Below are 15,984 nucleotides of genomic sequence, written 5' to 3' on the forward strand. Positions count from 1 at the left end.
TTGCCTTTTGGGGACAGGCTAGTTACTTAGCATAGTGTCTTCACAATTCTAATGTGTCAGCATTTCTTTCCTTTTTAAGGCTGAATAATACTCCATTGTATGCACATTTTACTTATCCATTTGTCTGCCAATGGGGTTGCTTCCACCTTTTGGCTATTGTGGCTAATGCTGCTATGACCACGGGGATATAAATTTTTTTGAGACCTGGCTTTCCATTCTTCCGAGTATATCCAGAACTGAATTTGCTGGATCATATGGTAATTCTACTTTTAATTTTTTGAGGAACAGCCATACTATTTTTCATAGAGGTTACACCATTTTATATTCCCACCAACAGTATAGGTTTCCTTTTCTTCACATCCTCACCAACAGTTTCTTTCTCCTCACCCCCGCTTTTTGATAATAGCCATTCTAATGGGTCTAAGGCAGTATTTCATGGTTTTGAAATGAAAATGGCTAGTGGTGTTGAGCATCTTTTTTTATACGCTTGCTGGCCATTTGTATACCTTCTTTGGAGAGATTTCTACTCAAGTCCATTCCCTATTTTTAAAATGGGGCTGTTTTCTGGGGCGCCTGGGTGGCTCAACCGGTTAAGCCTCCCACTTCGAGCTCGGGTAATGATTTCATGGTTTGTGAGTTTGAGCCACTTATCAGACTCTGTGTTGACAGCTCAGAGCCTGGAGCCTGCTTCAGATTCTCTCTCTCTCTCTCTCTCTCTCTCTCTCTCTGCCCCTCACCTGCTCACACTCTGTCTCTCTCTCTTAAAAATAAACGTTGAAAAAATAAAATGGGGTTGTTTTCTTGTTGATTGGTAGTTCTTCATATACTCAGGATATTAATCCCTTACCAGATATATGACGTGCAAATACTTTCCCCATCCAGTAGGTTGTCTCTCCACTATGCACTGAGTCCTTTAACGCAAAGAAGGGTCAGACTTTTCATTTCCAAATTCTACAGTTATTTATCAATTCCTGTTTGCCTCCTAAACGAATTTATTTCAAAACCTGCTCTTTTCCCGGACTTCCCTGTATCTGAGGCACCACTCTTCTTTGGCAGGGGGCTCAAAAATTGAAACTCTTCATCTCCTCATCCCATGCTAACATCAAATTAAGGAACAACTTCCATATCTCTTCACTGTATTCGTAGATCTAGCCACTACTTAATGCGTATCTAATATGCCAGATACTTTGAAAACACTAGTTGTTTAAAGCCTCCACAATGCTGCGAGGCAAAGGAAAAATTAAAGCAGAGAGAGTAACGAAGTTACCCAAGAGTGAACAGTAAATGAATGACTAAATCAGGATTTAAAGTCAGGACTGAGCCACGGTTGGTCTTAAAAGGCCGTCGCTCAGGGAATCTCCCCATGGTGAGGGGCCAGGGACCACCCGCGTCCCCCTCCCACAGGGAATTCTTCCTAGACCACGGAACCGGGAGCAGGACACGAGCCCGCCTCCCGGGGCTCCCTTCCGGTTCTCGTGCGCAGAATAAAAGGGTCCGTAGAGCTCAGCTTACTTCCGGTGAGGAAAGGAAGGAGCGGCACCACCGGAAGCGAGAGAGGTGCTGTGTAATCACCTAAGAGCTGAGGCTTTTGGAGCTCCTAAAATGCCTGATTACCTCGGTGCCGATCAGCGGAAAACCAAAGAGGATGAGAAGGACGACAAGCCCATCCGAGGTCAGTTGACATAGGCAGGAGCTCCGGGCCGGAGCAGGGCCAGGCTTGGCCCCGGAGGAGAGGCTGGAGTCCTGCTCGCCACTCGGCCCTGTGTCCCTTTTGTGCCCCCGATGATTTCGTCGGGGGCGGCAGCCGGCTTACCCTGGCTGCCTCTTCTGTGTCCCTCATGCTGCTCCAAGTTCTGTATTCATCTCTCGCTGATCGACATTTTTATTCATATTCAGTTCAGGTCCTGATGAAGTTACTCACCCTGCTTGGTCTTGCAGGCCTTGAAAAGTTTCCCTGCCTGGTGGTGCTTGGTCACCTGTATCCTCTTTCTGCTCCTCCTCCCCCTCAAGTGGGATGGCTTGGTGCTGTCACTGTGTAGTCAGGATCCTGAGAAGTAATTTTCTTTTTTAAAAAAAACATTCCTTTGACTACGTAATTTGTTCATATGGTTCAAAACACTAAATGCATAAAAAAAGACACATTGAAAAAGTGGTCCTTGGCCCCTGGCGTGCATGCATGATCCGCCGAGGCAACTAGTGTTGCCATTTTGCGTTATCTTTCTAGACATTTTCCGTGCATATCAAGGGTTTGTTCTTTACATAAAATGTAGCGCATTGTATATATACATTTTCGGATTTTAATGTGTCTTAGGGATAAGTTCATATCGTTAAATGTAAGGCGTCAGTGCTGTGTGCCTGTCTGCATCTGCATAGTATCCCACTTTTTTGGGTGAGTAGTAATACATATAATTAATCCTTAGTGATGCACATATAGGTGTCTTTCAATCTGGTGGCCATTCTAGAGCAGTGAATAACCTTGTTCGTGTACCTTACCACAGACACAAACACAAGCGGGAGGGTGAATGTTGGAAGTGGAGTTGTAATTTTGAAAATGTGAAATTACTCTCTGTAGAGAACACCGCCACGTGACACTTCTCCTCACAGTGCAGGTGATACGCACACGGAACTCACAGGATTTCTTCCCCTTTTAGTTCCATCTTTATGCTCTTTTCTTCTTTTGTTCCTGACAGGCTATTTAAAAAATATTCTTGCAGTGTTTTTGTTGTTGTTGTTGTTGTTTTTCCCTTTTTCTCTCTTCCCTTCCTAAACAACTTCAACCTCTCCTAGCACTGTTTTTTCTTCTTTTCCACCTTCCCCCCACCAAAGAGATTTTCTCTTTATTTCATCCCACACTCTACTGTTTGCCTCGAAAGTGTTTTAGGATACTGCAGACCTCAGAGCTACTCAGGCACCTGGTGGAAAACTTAGTCACAGAGGTCTAATATCTCATCTGTCCATTTCTCTGGGTATGCCATCATTCTGTAAATGTATTACTAGATTTATTCCTTGCATATAATTATGATTAACGTGTATAGAGTTTTAGGTACTTCTTCATCCATATCTTATCTGACCTTTAAAGCAACATTGTGAGGGTGAAATTATTGTTATCTCTGTTTCTCAAAGATGACAAAACTGATGCTTAAAGTGGGTTTTCCAACATTACCTGGCAATTGCATGACGTTGCTGGGACTTTGCTAGCACCCAGGTCGTTTTGATTCTCAACCTCTGTTCTTTGGGCTTCCTGTTTTTGTGTCACATCCCTTTGAGACTCTTCAGCAGCTGTGTTATACACTTTGTAAAATTCTGCCTTCAACCAATTAGTTAAAAGTTCCTGGAGTCCAGGAACTAGTTGTTGGTTGTATTTATATCATTACAACTTTGCATAGTTTTTCTCACTCAGTTACTGAATGTAAATTGAACAGAATTGTTAGCTCTACTTTCCTCTTTTTGAATCTCATGTATTCTCTCTTATTTTAGCTCTGGATGAGGGGGATATTGCCTTGCTGAAAACTTACGTAAGTCGTTTTCAATGTCTACCAAGTATAGATGTTTTATGTTGAAAGAACTATTGTTGGTACTAGCCTCCCAAAATAATTAGAAGAGAATGTCTGGCAGTTTATAGTAATCCTCACTGAAAAAAGTCACATACCACAGTTTCTCTCCAGATTAGATCAGAGAGCAAATATTTAGCATGTCAAAGCGCATACATTTTTTATACTATTTGTAATTAAGTGTGGTGCTATATTGAAAGATATTTGAAATAACTTAGACAAATGTTTACTATATTTAAAATGTATGTACCTGAATTAGATCTGAAATAGAAAGTTTCAATGCTTAGGGCTTGTAGTTGGGTTAATTTCAGGCATGATTTTCATTTGTTACCTTGCATAATAGTGCATTGTGTCTTTGGGCAAAAATATTAGTTTGGGAATACTTCTGAAAATGATATACTCTCTCTACTTCCACATCACAAGCATTGGGACAATAATAGCTATTGAGATTGTAACTGTTAAAAGTTTCTGTCTGCAGTTTCGTAAATTGTTGATGTCTTGATATTCTAATTACAGTGATTTTTATCTCCTAGGGTCAGAGCACTTACTCTAGGCAGATAAAGCAGGTTGAAGATGACATTCAACAACTTCTCAAGAAGATCAATGAGCTTACTGGTGTGTATTTCATTATTCTTGTCTCTTATCTTTAAATGTAATGTGTTAATTACATCTAAGGAGTTTAAATACAGATGTTATTCCTTCGTGAATTATAGACAAAAAAAATTACTATCCTTCCTGTCTGTTAAGAAACTGGATCTCCTTTAGTAATCTTTCACTACCTTTTACAACCAAATATAATGCTTAAGCAGTTAAGCAACATCATCCTTTAAGCAAGTAATGTTTCTATTGGTCAGAGACAAGTTCAGTAGACTCTAATAAACAAGTAAAAATTTCTTAGCGAATAAAAATGTGGTCTCACATGGTATTGCTTAAGTAAGTGGGCTATTGCCCAGTAGTTGGAAACTTTTCTGCTCATGAGTTGGAAACTTGAGTGGTGCAGTTTCATAGTATTTGTCAAATACAGTGTTGGATTTTGGCTTGTGACTACTTTAGGGCAGTGGTTTTCAACTGGGGTGATTTTGCCCCAGCATCCCTTTCCCCCAGGACATTTGGCAGTGACTGGAGATACTCTTGATTCTCGTGACTTGAAGGGGAGGTGGTGCTGGTGGCATCCAGTGGCTAGAGGCCAGGGATGCTGCCGACTGTAACACACAGGACACTCCCCACTGCCACATATTCAGTCCAAAATGTCATTGGTGCTGAGGCTGTGGAAGCTTGCTTCAAGGTGATGCATTACATTTCAGTGAACCTTGTTATCCTTCTTTATGTAGGTATCAAAGAATCTGATACTGGCCTGGCCCCACCAGCACTCTGGGATTTGGCTGCAGATAAGCAAACACTGCAGAGTGAACAGCCTTTGCAGGTTGCAAGGTATGCATAGCACTCCTTGGAAATTTATTCTTATCTGTATGCTCAAGCACTTTTTAGAATCCGAGGTATAATGCAATAGTTCATAAAAGTTTTTTATTCCACGTTCTGCATAAATAAAGCTTTCTCCAGAAGTATCTGGGATTAAATTTTATGCCTTCAGTAATTATTCAAGAAGTAGGTAAAGACATAATCATATAAAAGATTCAAATGATACAGAAAGATCAGATGAAGACATGAGAACCTCCCTTCCCATCTTCACTGTCCCACTGCCCCTTCTTCAGCTACAACTGAAAATAGTTTGGTCCTCTTAGTCGTCCTATGTCTTCATGTATATATTTGCATGCAAAGAAACATATCCTGATTTTTTTTTTTAGTACCTCTATTTCTGGTTTCTCTTGGTTTCTAAAAATTATGTAATATTCTGTAGATGTTGGTCTGTTTACAATTTCTGTTATTCTTCATGGTGCTACATTGAACGTTCATTTTAAATATTTCTCTATGTGTGTGCATTTATTTCTTAGTATAGCTTATTAGCAGTGGAATTATGAGGTCAAAGGCATTTACAGTTTTGAAAATCTGGAAAAAGGTGATTTGACCAGTTCATACTCCTTAACATGAGGTTTTGAGGCAAATGCCTGTTTGCCTGATCAATATAAGATATGTGATCATCAATTTTTACACTTTTGCCATGTGGGGGAAAATATCTCATCTTAATTTGCATTGTGCTGATTACTGGTGTGATAGCTGCTTCTTATTAAACATTTGTATTTCTCTGTCCATTCATATTTTGTTCTATTGGTTTGTTTCTTGTGAATTTTTAGGAGCACTTTACATATTGTACGTATTTATCTTTTCTTTAATATGCTACAAATATTTTTTTCCCATTCTGTCGCTTGACTTTTAACTTGTTGCTACCTTTTGTTGTACTAATGTTTAAAGTTTTTAGGAGGCAAATAAAATATGTAAACATTTTCGTTATACCTTTTGGGTTTGAATGTTGCTCAAGAAGCCTTAGCCCAATTCAAGATTGTATTCTTCTGTGTTTTATTCTAATCACTGGAAATTTTATTTTCATTTTATCTCTTTACTATGGTAAAGGTTTTTTTTCCTTTCCTCTTTTCCTTTATCCCTTACTCCCTTTTTCTGTCTTTCCCATTTATTTTGGTTTATTTTTCAGTTTTATCATGGTTTTAAGGAGTTAAATAGTTCTATAACAATAGTTGTCTTTCCCAATTCCTCTTCCTTAGAGACACCTCTTTTCAAAATTTTTAGCTGGTTATTTTGATTTCTACCTTCATGATTCTTATGGACAATGCAAAATCTTATGTATTGTAGATTACATCTTGATTATTTTTTTTAGCTTTAGATACCATCTCTTGGCCTGAGGATTTCATTTTGTTTCCTCTGTCATCATCCCGAATAGGATAGGATACTTTTCCTATCCTACATCCTTAATTACATTAAAAATTTGGTTAGATCAGTATTCATTGATTTCACAACTGTGGCTAAGTAGTGCTATTTATAAAGAGGCAAGTAGTAAATAAACTGATTGCTTTTTCTTTCTTGTACCAGTTTTTATTTTTCTTGTCATAACCATCTCGTTTTCTTATTTGCCTGGTTTTCTATGTATATAAATACTCAACTAAATTGATCTTCAGAAGTGTTAAGTCCATCAGGTTTTTTCTCACATATGCCTCGGGTGTGTCCTCTGCACCAGGATTCTCTCTGGTCCATTTTCCTGAAGAAGTCTTTCCCAGCACTTGCCAACCTGCTTCAGTGCACTACTGGTGGCCCTTTCCACTTACGAAATCGCAACCATCCTGTGACCTCTTCCCCTGCAGGTTCCCTTTGCCTCTCTCCTGTTGTTTATGTACCATGAGTTTGTCTTTTTGGTTTACTTACACCCGCATTAGGTGGGCTCTGTTCTCTGGTAGCTTCCTGAAAGAGGTCAGTTGGGATGTCATATTTGGAGACTACATATGTCTGAAAAGGTCTTGGCTGATATAAAGTTCCTTCTTCAGAATTTTGAAGGCAGCATTCCATTGTCCTCCAGCTCCTGGTATTGTTGGTCTGAAGCTGCTCTGATTCCCAGTCCCATACATGTGACCTGTTTCTCATCTGAAAGTCATAGGGTCTCCTTGTTCTCGTGGTTCTGAACTTTCATGACTACGTGCCTCAGTACTGATCCATTTCATCCACGGTGCTGGGCTCTCCTGGCCTTCACGGTGGTGGTTTTTCTTGAAATTATTGCTTACTGATTTCCCATGTTCTTGGTCCTCTGTTCCAGACTTCAGACTTCTATTCTTTGGAAATTGGGCCTCCTGGATATCTCCACTAATATGCTAATCTTTCTCTCCTGCTTTTTTTTTTGTTGTTGTTGTTGTTGTTGTTTGTTTGTTTGTTTTTGGTCTTTTTGTTTTACTTTTGTGAGATTTTCTTATCTTTGAGTCTTTTTTTTTTGAGAAAGAGGGAGAGAGAGAGCACCTGCATGTGTAAGGGAAAAGGGAGAGAGAATCTCAAGCAGGCTCCATGTACAGTGCAGAGCCTGATACCGGTCTCGATCTCACAACTCTGAGATCATGACCTGAGCTGAAATCAAGAGTCAGACTCTTAACCAACTGAGCCACCCAGGCGCCCTAGACTACTTGCTATTATTATGTACATGGTCTTACAGATTTGCCTTCACCATGTCACACAGAAAAAGAAATTAAAATACATTTAAGTTAAAAATAGCAACAATGATAAAAATGGATTTGAAGTATAAACTCAGGAAAGAATGAAAACACATTACTTAACTTGATGTAAAATGACTGTCTTTCCAATGGGAAAATAAAATGGAGAGTAACTTAAGATATAGAAGAGTATTACAAATAAACAAACATAGTTAAGAAAATGAAATGAGTGAACTTATTGGGGCACCTGGGTGGCTCAGTCAGTTAAGCGTCCGACTTCGGCTCAGGTCATGATCAGGTGATTTGTGAGTTCGGGCCCCGCAGTGGGCTCTGCACTGGTGGTGCGGAGCCTGCTTGAGATTCTCTCTTTCTTTCTATTCCTTCCCCACTTGCTCTCTCTCTCTCTCTCTCTCTCTCTCACAAAATAAATAAATAAACTTAAAAAAAAATTAGAGAACTTTAAAAAAAAAACTGTTTTAATTAAACTTTATTTTTGAGAGAGAAAGATAGAGCGTGAGCAGGGGAGGGGCAGAGAGAGAAAGGAAGGCACAGAATCTGAAGCAGGCTCCAGGCTCCCAGCTGTCAGCACAGAGCCCAAACTCACAAACTGAGATCATGACCTGAGCCGAAGTTGGATGCTTAATCGACTGATCCACCTAGGCGCCCATAGAGAACTTCTTAATGTTGAAATATTTGGGTTTAATTTTCTAGGGCAGTGTATCTTTTGAAAATTTTCCAGTTTAGCTAAAGTGGAGTGGACCCTTGGGGTTGCACATACTCCGTAGAAAAAGGTCTTTAATAGTGGCCTAATTTCTGCAGTTCTCATTTACACCTGCTCATCAGTTTACCGCTTGCCCAGGACAGAATCTAGTTACTTGAATTCATTATTAGTGGTTTAGGTTCTTTAATCAAGCCTTTTGCTCTTAGGTGTACAAAGATCATCAATGCTGATTCGGAGGACCCAAAGTACATTATCAACGTGAAGCAGTTTGCCAAGTTTGTGGTGGACCTTAGTGATCAGGTGGCACCTACTGACATTGAAGAAGGGATGAGGGTTGGGTAAGATTCTACTTATACTCTGCTTTCATTAAAGATACCACGTCACATTCACATCCTTGGCTTTCTTTTGAATGAATGGGCTGGGGGCCACAGAATACAGGGATACTGTGCAGTAGAGTACTACAGTTGGACATCCTTTCTTCTGCATCAGCTTCCTGACCTCCCACCCACCTCCTTTCTCCCACCCCCACTGGGGCTTTTTGTGAATGGCTTTAAATGTCATACTCAAAGAAGTGCAGGATTTTAGAGTTGAGTTTACCAGTCTGTTGAAGGTAACATGGTGTAAGGAGAGGAAGAACTTGCTCTAGGATAGTTAGGATTAAGGAAGTTATATACGATACATGTAATTAACTTAGTAAATTTTTTGAATGTATTGAGTGAGGATATTTTTTGTCTCTTTAGTGTGGACAGAAATAAGTATCAAATTCACATTCCGCTGCCTCCCAAGATTGACCCAACGGTTACCATGATGCAGGTAAGAAAATGCGGGAGGGAAAAGGAATGACACGACTTTGAATACAGTTGCATCCATCTCAAAGGTTGACTAGAAACCTGTCAATATGTGGGCATATACTGAAGAGCTGCGAAAATGTTTTAAGCAGTTTTTCAGATGAGAAAGTCTTTATCAGTCTTTCTTTTTCTGGTTTGTCTCTTTTACTGGTTATCATAGCAAGTAATAACAGCAAGTGGTTCTAGGACACTGGACAATGTATTCCATTTTTATTAAAATTCTTACTTGTTAGGAGTCTGATTTTCCTTTTAGGGTATTGGGTCTGCTCTACTGGATAGAACATTTGAACTAGTATTCAAAAGCCTGTGGCTTTTTACGTTCTACATTTTCATCCTTAGGTGGAGGAAAAACCTGATGTCACATACAGTGACGTGGGTGGCTGTAAAGAACAGATTGAGAAACTTCGAGAAGTAGTTGAAACCCCATTACTTCATGTAAGTGGCTGAGTCTGTGTACTTAAATTGCCTGTCATTAGATAGCTTTAAAAATTTTATATTTTCCTTAGTGAGGGGGTAGAAGATAGAGGTGTGGTGAATTAGTATGTCCCAGGAGAGAAAGCAAATCAAGTGGTCAGGCCTACTCTAAGCAGAAAGATCTGCTATTTTGAGTGACAGGAGTTTGAGGTGTAACCTTTAGCAAGATGTTAAATATGAGTTATTGTAGAAGGAACCATGTGTTTTAATGATACCAAGAGGAAATTGAATCAAATTAAGCTGAGGAGGATAATGGAAAACTAGAATATTAAATACCATAATTCTTTTGTTTTTTAAAACAGTACTTTTTTTTAAATTAGAGGGAAAAATGTATTGTTAAGGAGAAATACCTTTAAAAGCTGTTCAGCATTATGTACTGATATGAGTCTAGTTTAGGTCTTATGTCTTAGAATAAGTAAAATTCTTATTAACTATATTGATTATGGAGTCAATAATTTTGATTTAAATATGATATAGAAGTAGTTTTGTTTTTATCATACGTAAGTAATAAATGTAAAAATCCTGTCTCCCTCACAGCCGGAGAGGTTTGTTAACCTTGGCATTGAGCCTCCCAAGGGTGTGCTGCTCTTTGGCCCACCAGGTACAGGCAAGACACTCTGTGCTCGGGCTGTTGCTAACAGGACAGATGCTTGCTTCATTCGAGTTATTGGATCTGAACTTGTACAGAAGTACGTTGGTGAGGTAAAGTAAATTGATCAAAACATATGTAGCCCCATGAAAGATTTATAATGTGGAATAGCAGTTCTGATGAAGTTTTGGGGTGATGGGGTTCGTGGGGTCCAGAGCTGACAACCAAGAAAGAATTCTTGAAGACATCTTTGGTGCAGAAAGGTGGGGACAAGACCCATGGGCAGGAAGAGCTGCACTGGGGTTGTGATGGGTAACTCATTATATACCCTCAGGTTGGGGGCAGTCAGGGATAGAGTAAGTCTCTGGCATTTTGGAAATAAGGTTTCCAAGACCATGAGAGGTTAGCTGTTGTTAGGGAAACACCATTTATTACTGTTTAATAAAACCTCAGTCATGAGACCCTTCAAATGTATATCGGGGGGCCATAAGCTTGAAGTATGATTGCCATTATATATCTTGGGGCAGTTGAGATAAAGGAAGTAGACTTACAGGATCCTTGAGGTTGGGATATTGTTAAGCCAAGATTTACTTTTGCTCCTAGCAAAGTACATCTAGGCAGCTGAGCTCCTAGAGGGAGGTCACTCTGCTGGTTTCAAGGACTTGTCTATGGGCTGTAGGCAGTAAGGGAATTTAATTTTTCATTTGCTTTCGTTTCCCACATTACCATGGCAAGCACATAAACCCTTTTCCTTTGTTCTTGGGTAGCAAGGAGTGTCCGAGGGTTATTACACATAGTCCACCGGGAGGTGGGGGTTGCTGTTAGCCTATACTTTGCCCTCAGCTTGCCTTGCACTCCCTCATCAATTCCACATTGAATGACTGAGACTTGAAATTTTTTTGATTGATGGTTTGTAATTAGTAGTTCAGAAGCCACCAGCCTTTCCTTGTGGTCACTGGAACTAAACAACTGCTTAAAATTTTTAATCAGTATGCTGGGACCTTTTCTACAGATTTGGTGTGTAAGACCCCAGAAACGTGGTGAATTGTGCATTTAAAAGTGTACTTTTATTTCAGAGGCACTGTTTCATATTCTACTGAGAAAGAACATAGTTGTCTGTATATGTGTGACACATACGTATACATGTGTATATATGTTCTCATTAGAGAGGAAGTCTAGGGCTGTATATATTGCATCTGAAGCATTAACAACTCATATACTTAGAATGAGAATTAGTAAAGGAGCTGTATTAGTTAAGGTATAATTTTATTCCTTGATCAAAACTTACAAATTAAAATTGGTGATCAGAAATGCCAAGTGATAAATCAGATGCCATTTTTTATTTCCTCAAGTTTAACTGATTGAAATGGTGCATTTAACTGTTAATTTGATCTCTTCAAGTCTGGAAGTTATTGGCTATTTAATAGGTAAAGAATCATGAAATTAATACTGTTTTGAAGCTAATGAGATTAATGTGATGGAATAGGTAACAAATTTCATTTTTTTTTTTTTTTTTGAAAAAGCTTTTGGTAATAATAGTTGAGAACACTGTTAGGAATATTGAAAGGTTTGAAGCATAATTTCTTACTGTACTTAAAAGCTTTTTTAAACCAACTCTGAATTAAATTATTTTCTCATTAGGGGGCTCGAATGGTTCGGGAGCTCTTTGAAATGGCCAGAACAAAAAAAGCCTGCCTTATCTTCTTTGATGAAATTGATGCTATTGGAGGTATGGGCAGAATTTTAGAGTACTACTTTAGGATTGGGTTTTGTGAGTGTTTTAAAGTAATATGTGTCGAGTTCTCTTGATACGTTAATCTTGTACAAAATTTTAATTCCAGCTCTTGTATGAGCTCTGGTGTGTCGGAGCTACAGATCTAATAACCAGTAGAGATACATTATTAGGAAAAAAGAAACAGAGCATTGCTATTTCTCCAAGTCTTTATCTTTGTACTTTTCCTAATTTCATTCACATGACCCTTGTTTTCACACTTGAACAACTCTTAACTTAGGATACAGCTTCACTTAATGTGATCAGAAAGCTTTGGGGCATAATTTAATTGGTGGTGGTTTTTCATGAAGTATACCTAAAAGAATGTTCTTGTTGGCTTCGTCTATTTGATGAAATGAAATATTAGCTGTGGGATCTGGACAGGTTATTCTAACTCTGAGACTCTGTTCACTTGCCTTATAAAGGGAATAATTCATACCTTGTTAATTTTATGGGTGTTTGGTTTGAAGTAAGTCATAAATGAGATAGACCTTGAAAGCTACTCTTCTGGAGGCCTGAACTGTTACAATAGTCTTTGAGAGTAATCATTCTTAATAGCTGGAGGAATTGGCGTATGTTCAGTTAATGAACTTAGTGACAAAAATGACTTGAAAATATAGTTGCACCCTGTAATGCTGTTTGGGGACTGCAGTTAGGTTACCCCGAGTCTTGTTTTTAGACAGATGAGTGTTGTTGAGTTTGGATGCTTCTGTGGTTAATGTCTTCAAGGGCCAGCCATAATGTGACCACAGTGTATCGATTTAGTGTTGTGACTCTGAAGTTTCCTTTATAGTATTTTTGGAATAAGCCTTATGATGATGTCAGGATGCTCTGAAGAGGTAGTGTCCAAAGTAGACTGTGTATCAAATAGTATTAGTGTGCAGGAAGAAAATCTAGAATTTTTCTTCATACTTTTAATCTCATTTAAAAGTTTTCCAATTTTTTTGTTTTATATAGTGTACATAATACCTTAATACAACAATATGTATTTATACAACTTAAAAAGGAAAATATATATTTGGAGGCATTTTTTTTTTTTTGCTATGTTGGTTGAAATGAGAGATTGACAATCTAGAGTACTCTAACACATCTAAATCAGCGTGATGTAAGCTGTACAGTTCTACTGTATTATGGATGTAGCTGTATTTTTAAGGACTGTTTGGAGAAACTTAGAGTATGACAGTTTCTTACATACAGTCAGACACCATTGGAGTGCTAAAGTTTGCATGGATTCTGTTGCCTTATCCAGATGTATATGGTGTTAGAAATGGAGGTGTTCTTGAGTGATTTAAAAAACAAAATTCCTCAAAGAGGACTTAAAAAATACTTGAAAGGAGCCCCTTTTAAATATCTATGAGGAGTCCTTTTCAAAGATTCACCTTCTAATTTAGTTTTCCTGTAAAGTAGGCTGTTCTTATAGAATATGCTTAAAAGTGAGACATTCACTTGAGCTGGAGTACCTGACTTGAGATCTGTAATACTTCTGGGTTACGCATAGTGCTGTCCTGAGTGGACACGAAGAGCTTATTTTTCGTCTTCCCAGGGGCTCGTTTTGATGATGGTGCTGGAGGAGACAACGAAGTGCAGAGAACGATGCTGGAACTGATCAATCAACTGGACGGTTTTGATCCTCGAGGTAACATTAAAGTGCTGATGGCCACTAACAGACCTGATACTTTGGATCCAGCACTGATGAGGCCAGGGAGATTGGACAGAAAGATTGAATTTAGCTTACCTGATCTGGAGGTAAGAAAATCATTTCGTTTTAGAGAAGGGATTCTTGAAATTTCGTGATGTCTTTCCATTTTAATATTTATTAATTCCCCTATTTTTAGGGTCGGACTCATATTTTTAAGATCCACGCTCGCTCAATGAGTGTGGAAAGAGATATCAGATTTGAACTGTTAGCACGACTGTGTCCAAATAGCACTGGTAGGTGAAAAGGTCTTGCTTACTGTACTGCCGGTCTGTGTGTTCAGGCTGCTTTAATAAGCCTGTTGTTTTCTTTTTGTTCGAAAGGTGCTGAGATTAGAAGTGTATGCACAGAAGCTGGTATGTTTGCTATCAGAGCACGGCGAAAAATTGCTACTGAGAAGGATTTCCTGGAGGCTGTAAATAAGGTCATTAAGTCTTATGCCAAATTCAGTGCTACTCCCCGCTATATGACATACAACTGACCCCTGAAGACTTTCACGAAAACACTTTTCATTGGAATCCTAACCTTATTAAATAGACTTGTTAATAACCATTAAACACGTAAAAATAAAGCATTTCAAAATTGTATGCTTTTTTCAGATGTCTTTTTTCTGTAGTACAGTGAAAGGTGATATCTGATGTCATTTGGCAGAAATGCTTATTACAGTGTCTGTTGACTGTTTTTGAAGTGCTACCATTTAAGGATCCCATCTCCTCAAGTGCTTGCTTAGACCACGTATGTTCTTGGCATATGCTGGCCTGTGGGCCGTATGGGTGCCGATTGTATCCTCCCATGCGGTGAGGCGGGTCTCATGCATGTTGATGTAATGCCTGCAGAGCTTTCCTACCTGATTGACTTGGAGCTGGGATTGAACGTCCAGGTGCGTCGGCTCTGTCGCCTGTGTTCCTCACCTTCCTGCTCTTCTGCCTCTCATCACAATAGCCCATCTAGGCACAGGACCACATGTGTTTACATGTTGTTTTTTTCCTACCACATCGAATAAATAATAACACTTTGGCCAAACTTTTTTTAAAGTGGAAGAAGCATCTGATGTCTTAGGTTTTGCTTTGCCATTTGAGTTGATTTCAATTTCAATTTCATCAAGAATTAGTGATTTTAATGGCCAGTGAAGCAGTAAAGCAGAAAGAAAAATATATACACCATTGGTTTCATAAAGAGAAATACTTCATCCTGTAAATTAATGGTTTAAAATTTCAGTAAAATTCCTGTTAGACTTCTGGTGAAGTGAGGTATTTCTAAAAATAAAATTGAATTAGGATCCTCAGCACATCCCTTTAAAATTCTTTCTTGTTCAGCCGCCACCAAATCCCCTCTTGTCTTGCACCACAGTTATCCTCCCCGCCCAAATACTGAGACCCAGGCACCATAAAGACTGTTTTTATTGCAGTTCAATGTTCATGAGTAATGCAAAATAGCAAGAGCTGGATACATTTTAATTCAAAGAAAAAGTGGACAACATAATGCTTTGAGTATTGAGTTGAAGTATTTAAAATATGAACATTTTCAAAGAGAAAAATGAAAGCTCTTCATTCATAAAATCCAACCAGCATTCTTTTCTGTCTTCCATTTTTCTTTTTTGTGAAATTGATCAGAAAAATTTTTCCAAGCCTGCCCTGGTCTCTCGTGAGGTATGAAATAGGATGAACCCTTTCTAGGTGTCATGCATATAATAAAATACTCAGGTAAATAACTGAAGATGTATGTTTTTGTAATATTTTGAGAAACAAGCATTTAGATCACGCTGTTTGAAGTCTTACCATGTTTTCACGTAGCCACATACTTCTATGCACCAATTTGAGATGACTCACACTGGAGGATGTCTTGAGCTCACTCAGGCCTAACATATTCTAGACTCTGGAGAATCTTGACATCTCAGTTACATGCTGAAAATCTAACTGACCACACATCAAACCCACAATTATTTGAAAAATTTGGGTGTTTCTGCCCCACCGTATCTAGATTAGCATCTTTGTATCCCATTTTAAAAGATAAAATACACACTCGTTGGTAACCCCCTCCACCTAAAATACGTGTGTGTACGTATACATGTGTATATGCGTGTGTATGGGCACACGTGTATGTCATACATAAATCAGTGCTGATAAAACACAAAGAGTTGATGACTCTAGAAAAATGCTGTAGTGCTCTTTAGAAAATACTTTTAAAAAACACTGTAAAAATGTGATGGGTTTGTAAAAATGTAATTTCCA

At 38.7% G+C, this 15,984-nt stretch overlaps 1 protein-coding gene across 1 annotated transcript; it reads left to right on the forward strand.

Annotated features, from left to right (window-relative positions):
* Positions 1 to 1,512: 1,512 nt before the first annotated feature.
* Positions 1,513 to 14,340, forward strand: PSMC2 (proteasome 26S subunit, ATPase 2). Its single transcript, XM_025929253.2, has 12 exons — positions 1,513 to 1,672; positions 3,478 to 3,515; positions 4,085 to 4,166; positions 4,883 to 4,982; positions 8,582 to 8,713; positions 9,116 to 9,188; positions 9,563 to 9,658; positions 10,235 to 10,399; positions 11,928 to 12,015; positions 13,601 to 13,803; positions 13,893 to 13,989; positions 14,077 to 14,340. The coding sequence occupies exons 1-12, from the start codon at positions 1,603 to 1,605 to the stop codon at positions 14,232 to 14,234; spliced, it is 1,302 nt and encodes a 433-aa protein (XP_025785038.1). The 5' UTR covers positions 1,513 to 1,602; the 3' UTR covers positions 14,235 to 14,340.
* Positions 14,341 to 15,984: the final 1,644 nt, after the last annotated feature.

This window comes from Puma concolor, chromosome A2 (genome assembly GCF_028749965.1).
Source record: "Puma concolor isolate L17-30 chromosome A2, mPumCon1.1.hap2, whole genome shotgun sequence".
NCBI lineage: Eukaryota > Metazoa > Chordata > Mammalia > Carnivora > Felidae > Puma > Puma concolor.

Bases quoted from the DNA above. Each gene is read 5' to 3' on its own strand.
- PSMC2 (XM_025929253.2), top strand. From the start codon at position 1,603: ATGCCTGATTACCTCGGTGCCGATCAGCGGAAAACCAAAGAGGATGAG. The intron at 4,167-4,882 runs GTGTGTATTTCA...TTCTTTATGTAG, and splicing joins GAAGATCAATGAGCTTACTG to GTATCAAAGAATCTGATACT. The intron at 9,659-10,234 runs GTAAGTGGCTGA...TCTCCCTCACAG, and splicing joins TTGAAACCCCATTACTTCAT to CCGGAGAGGTTTGTTAACCT.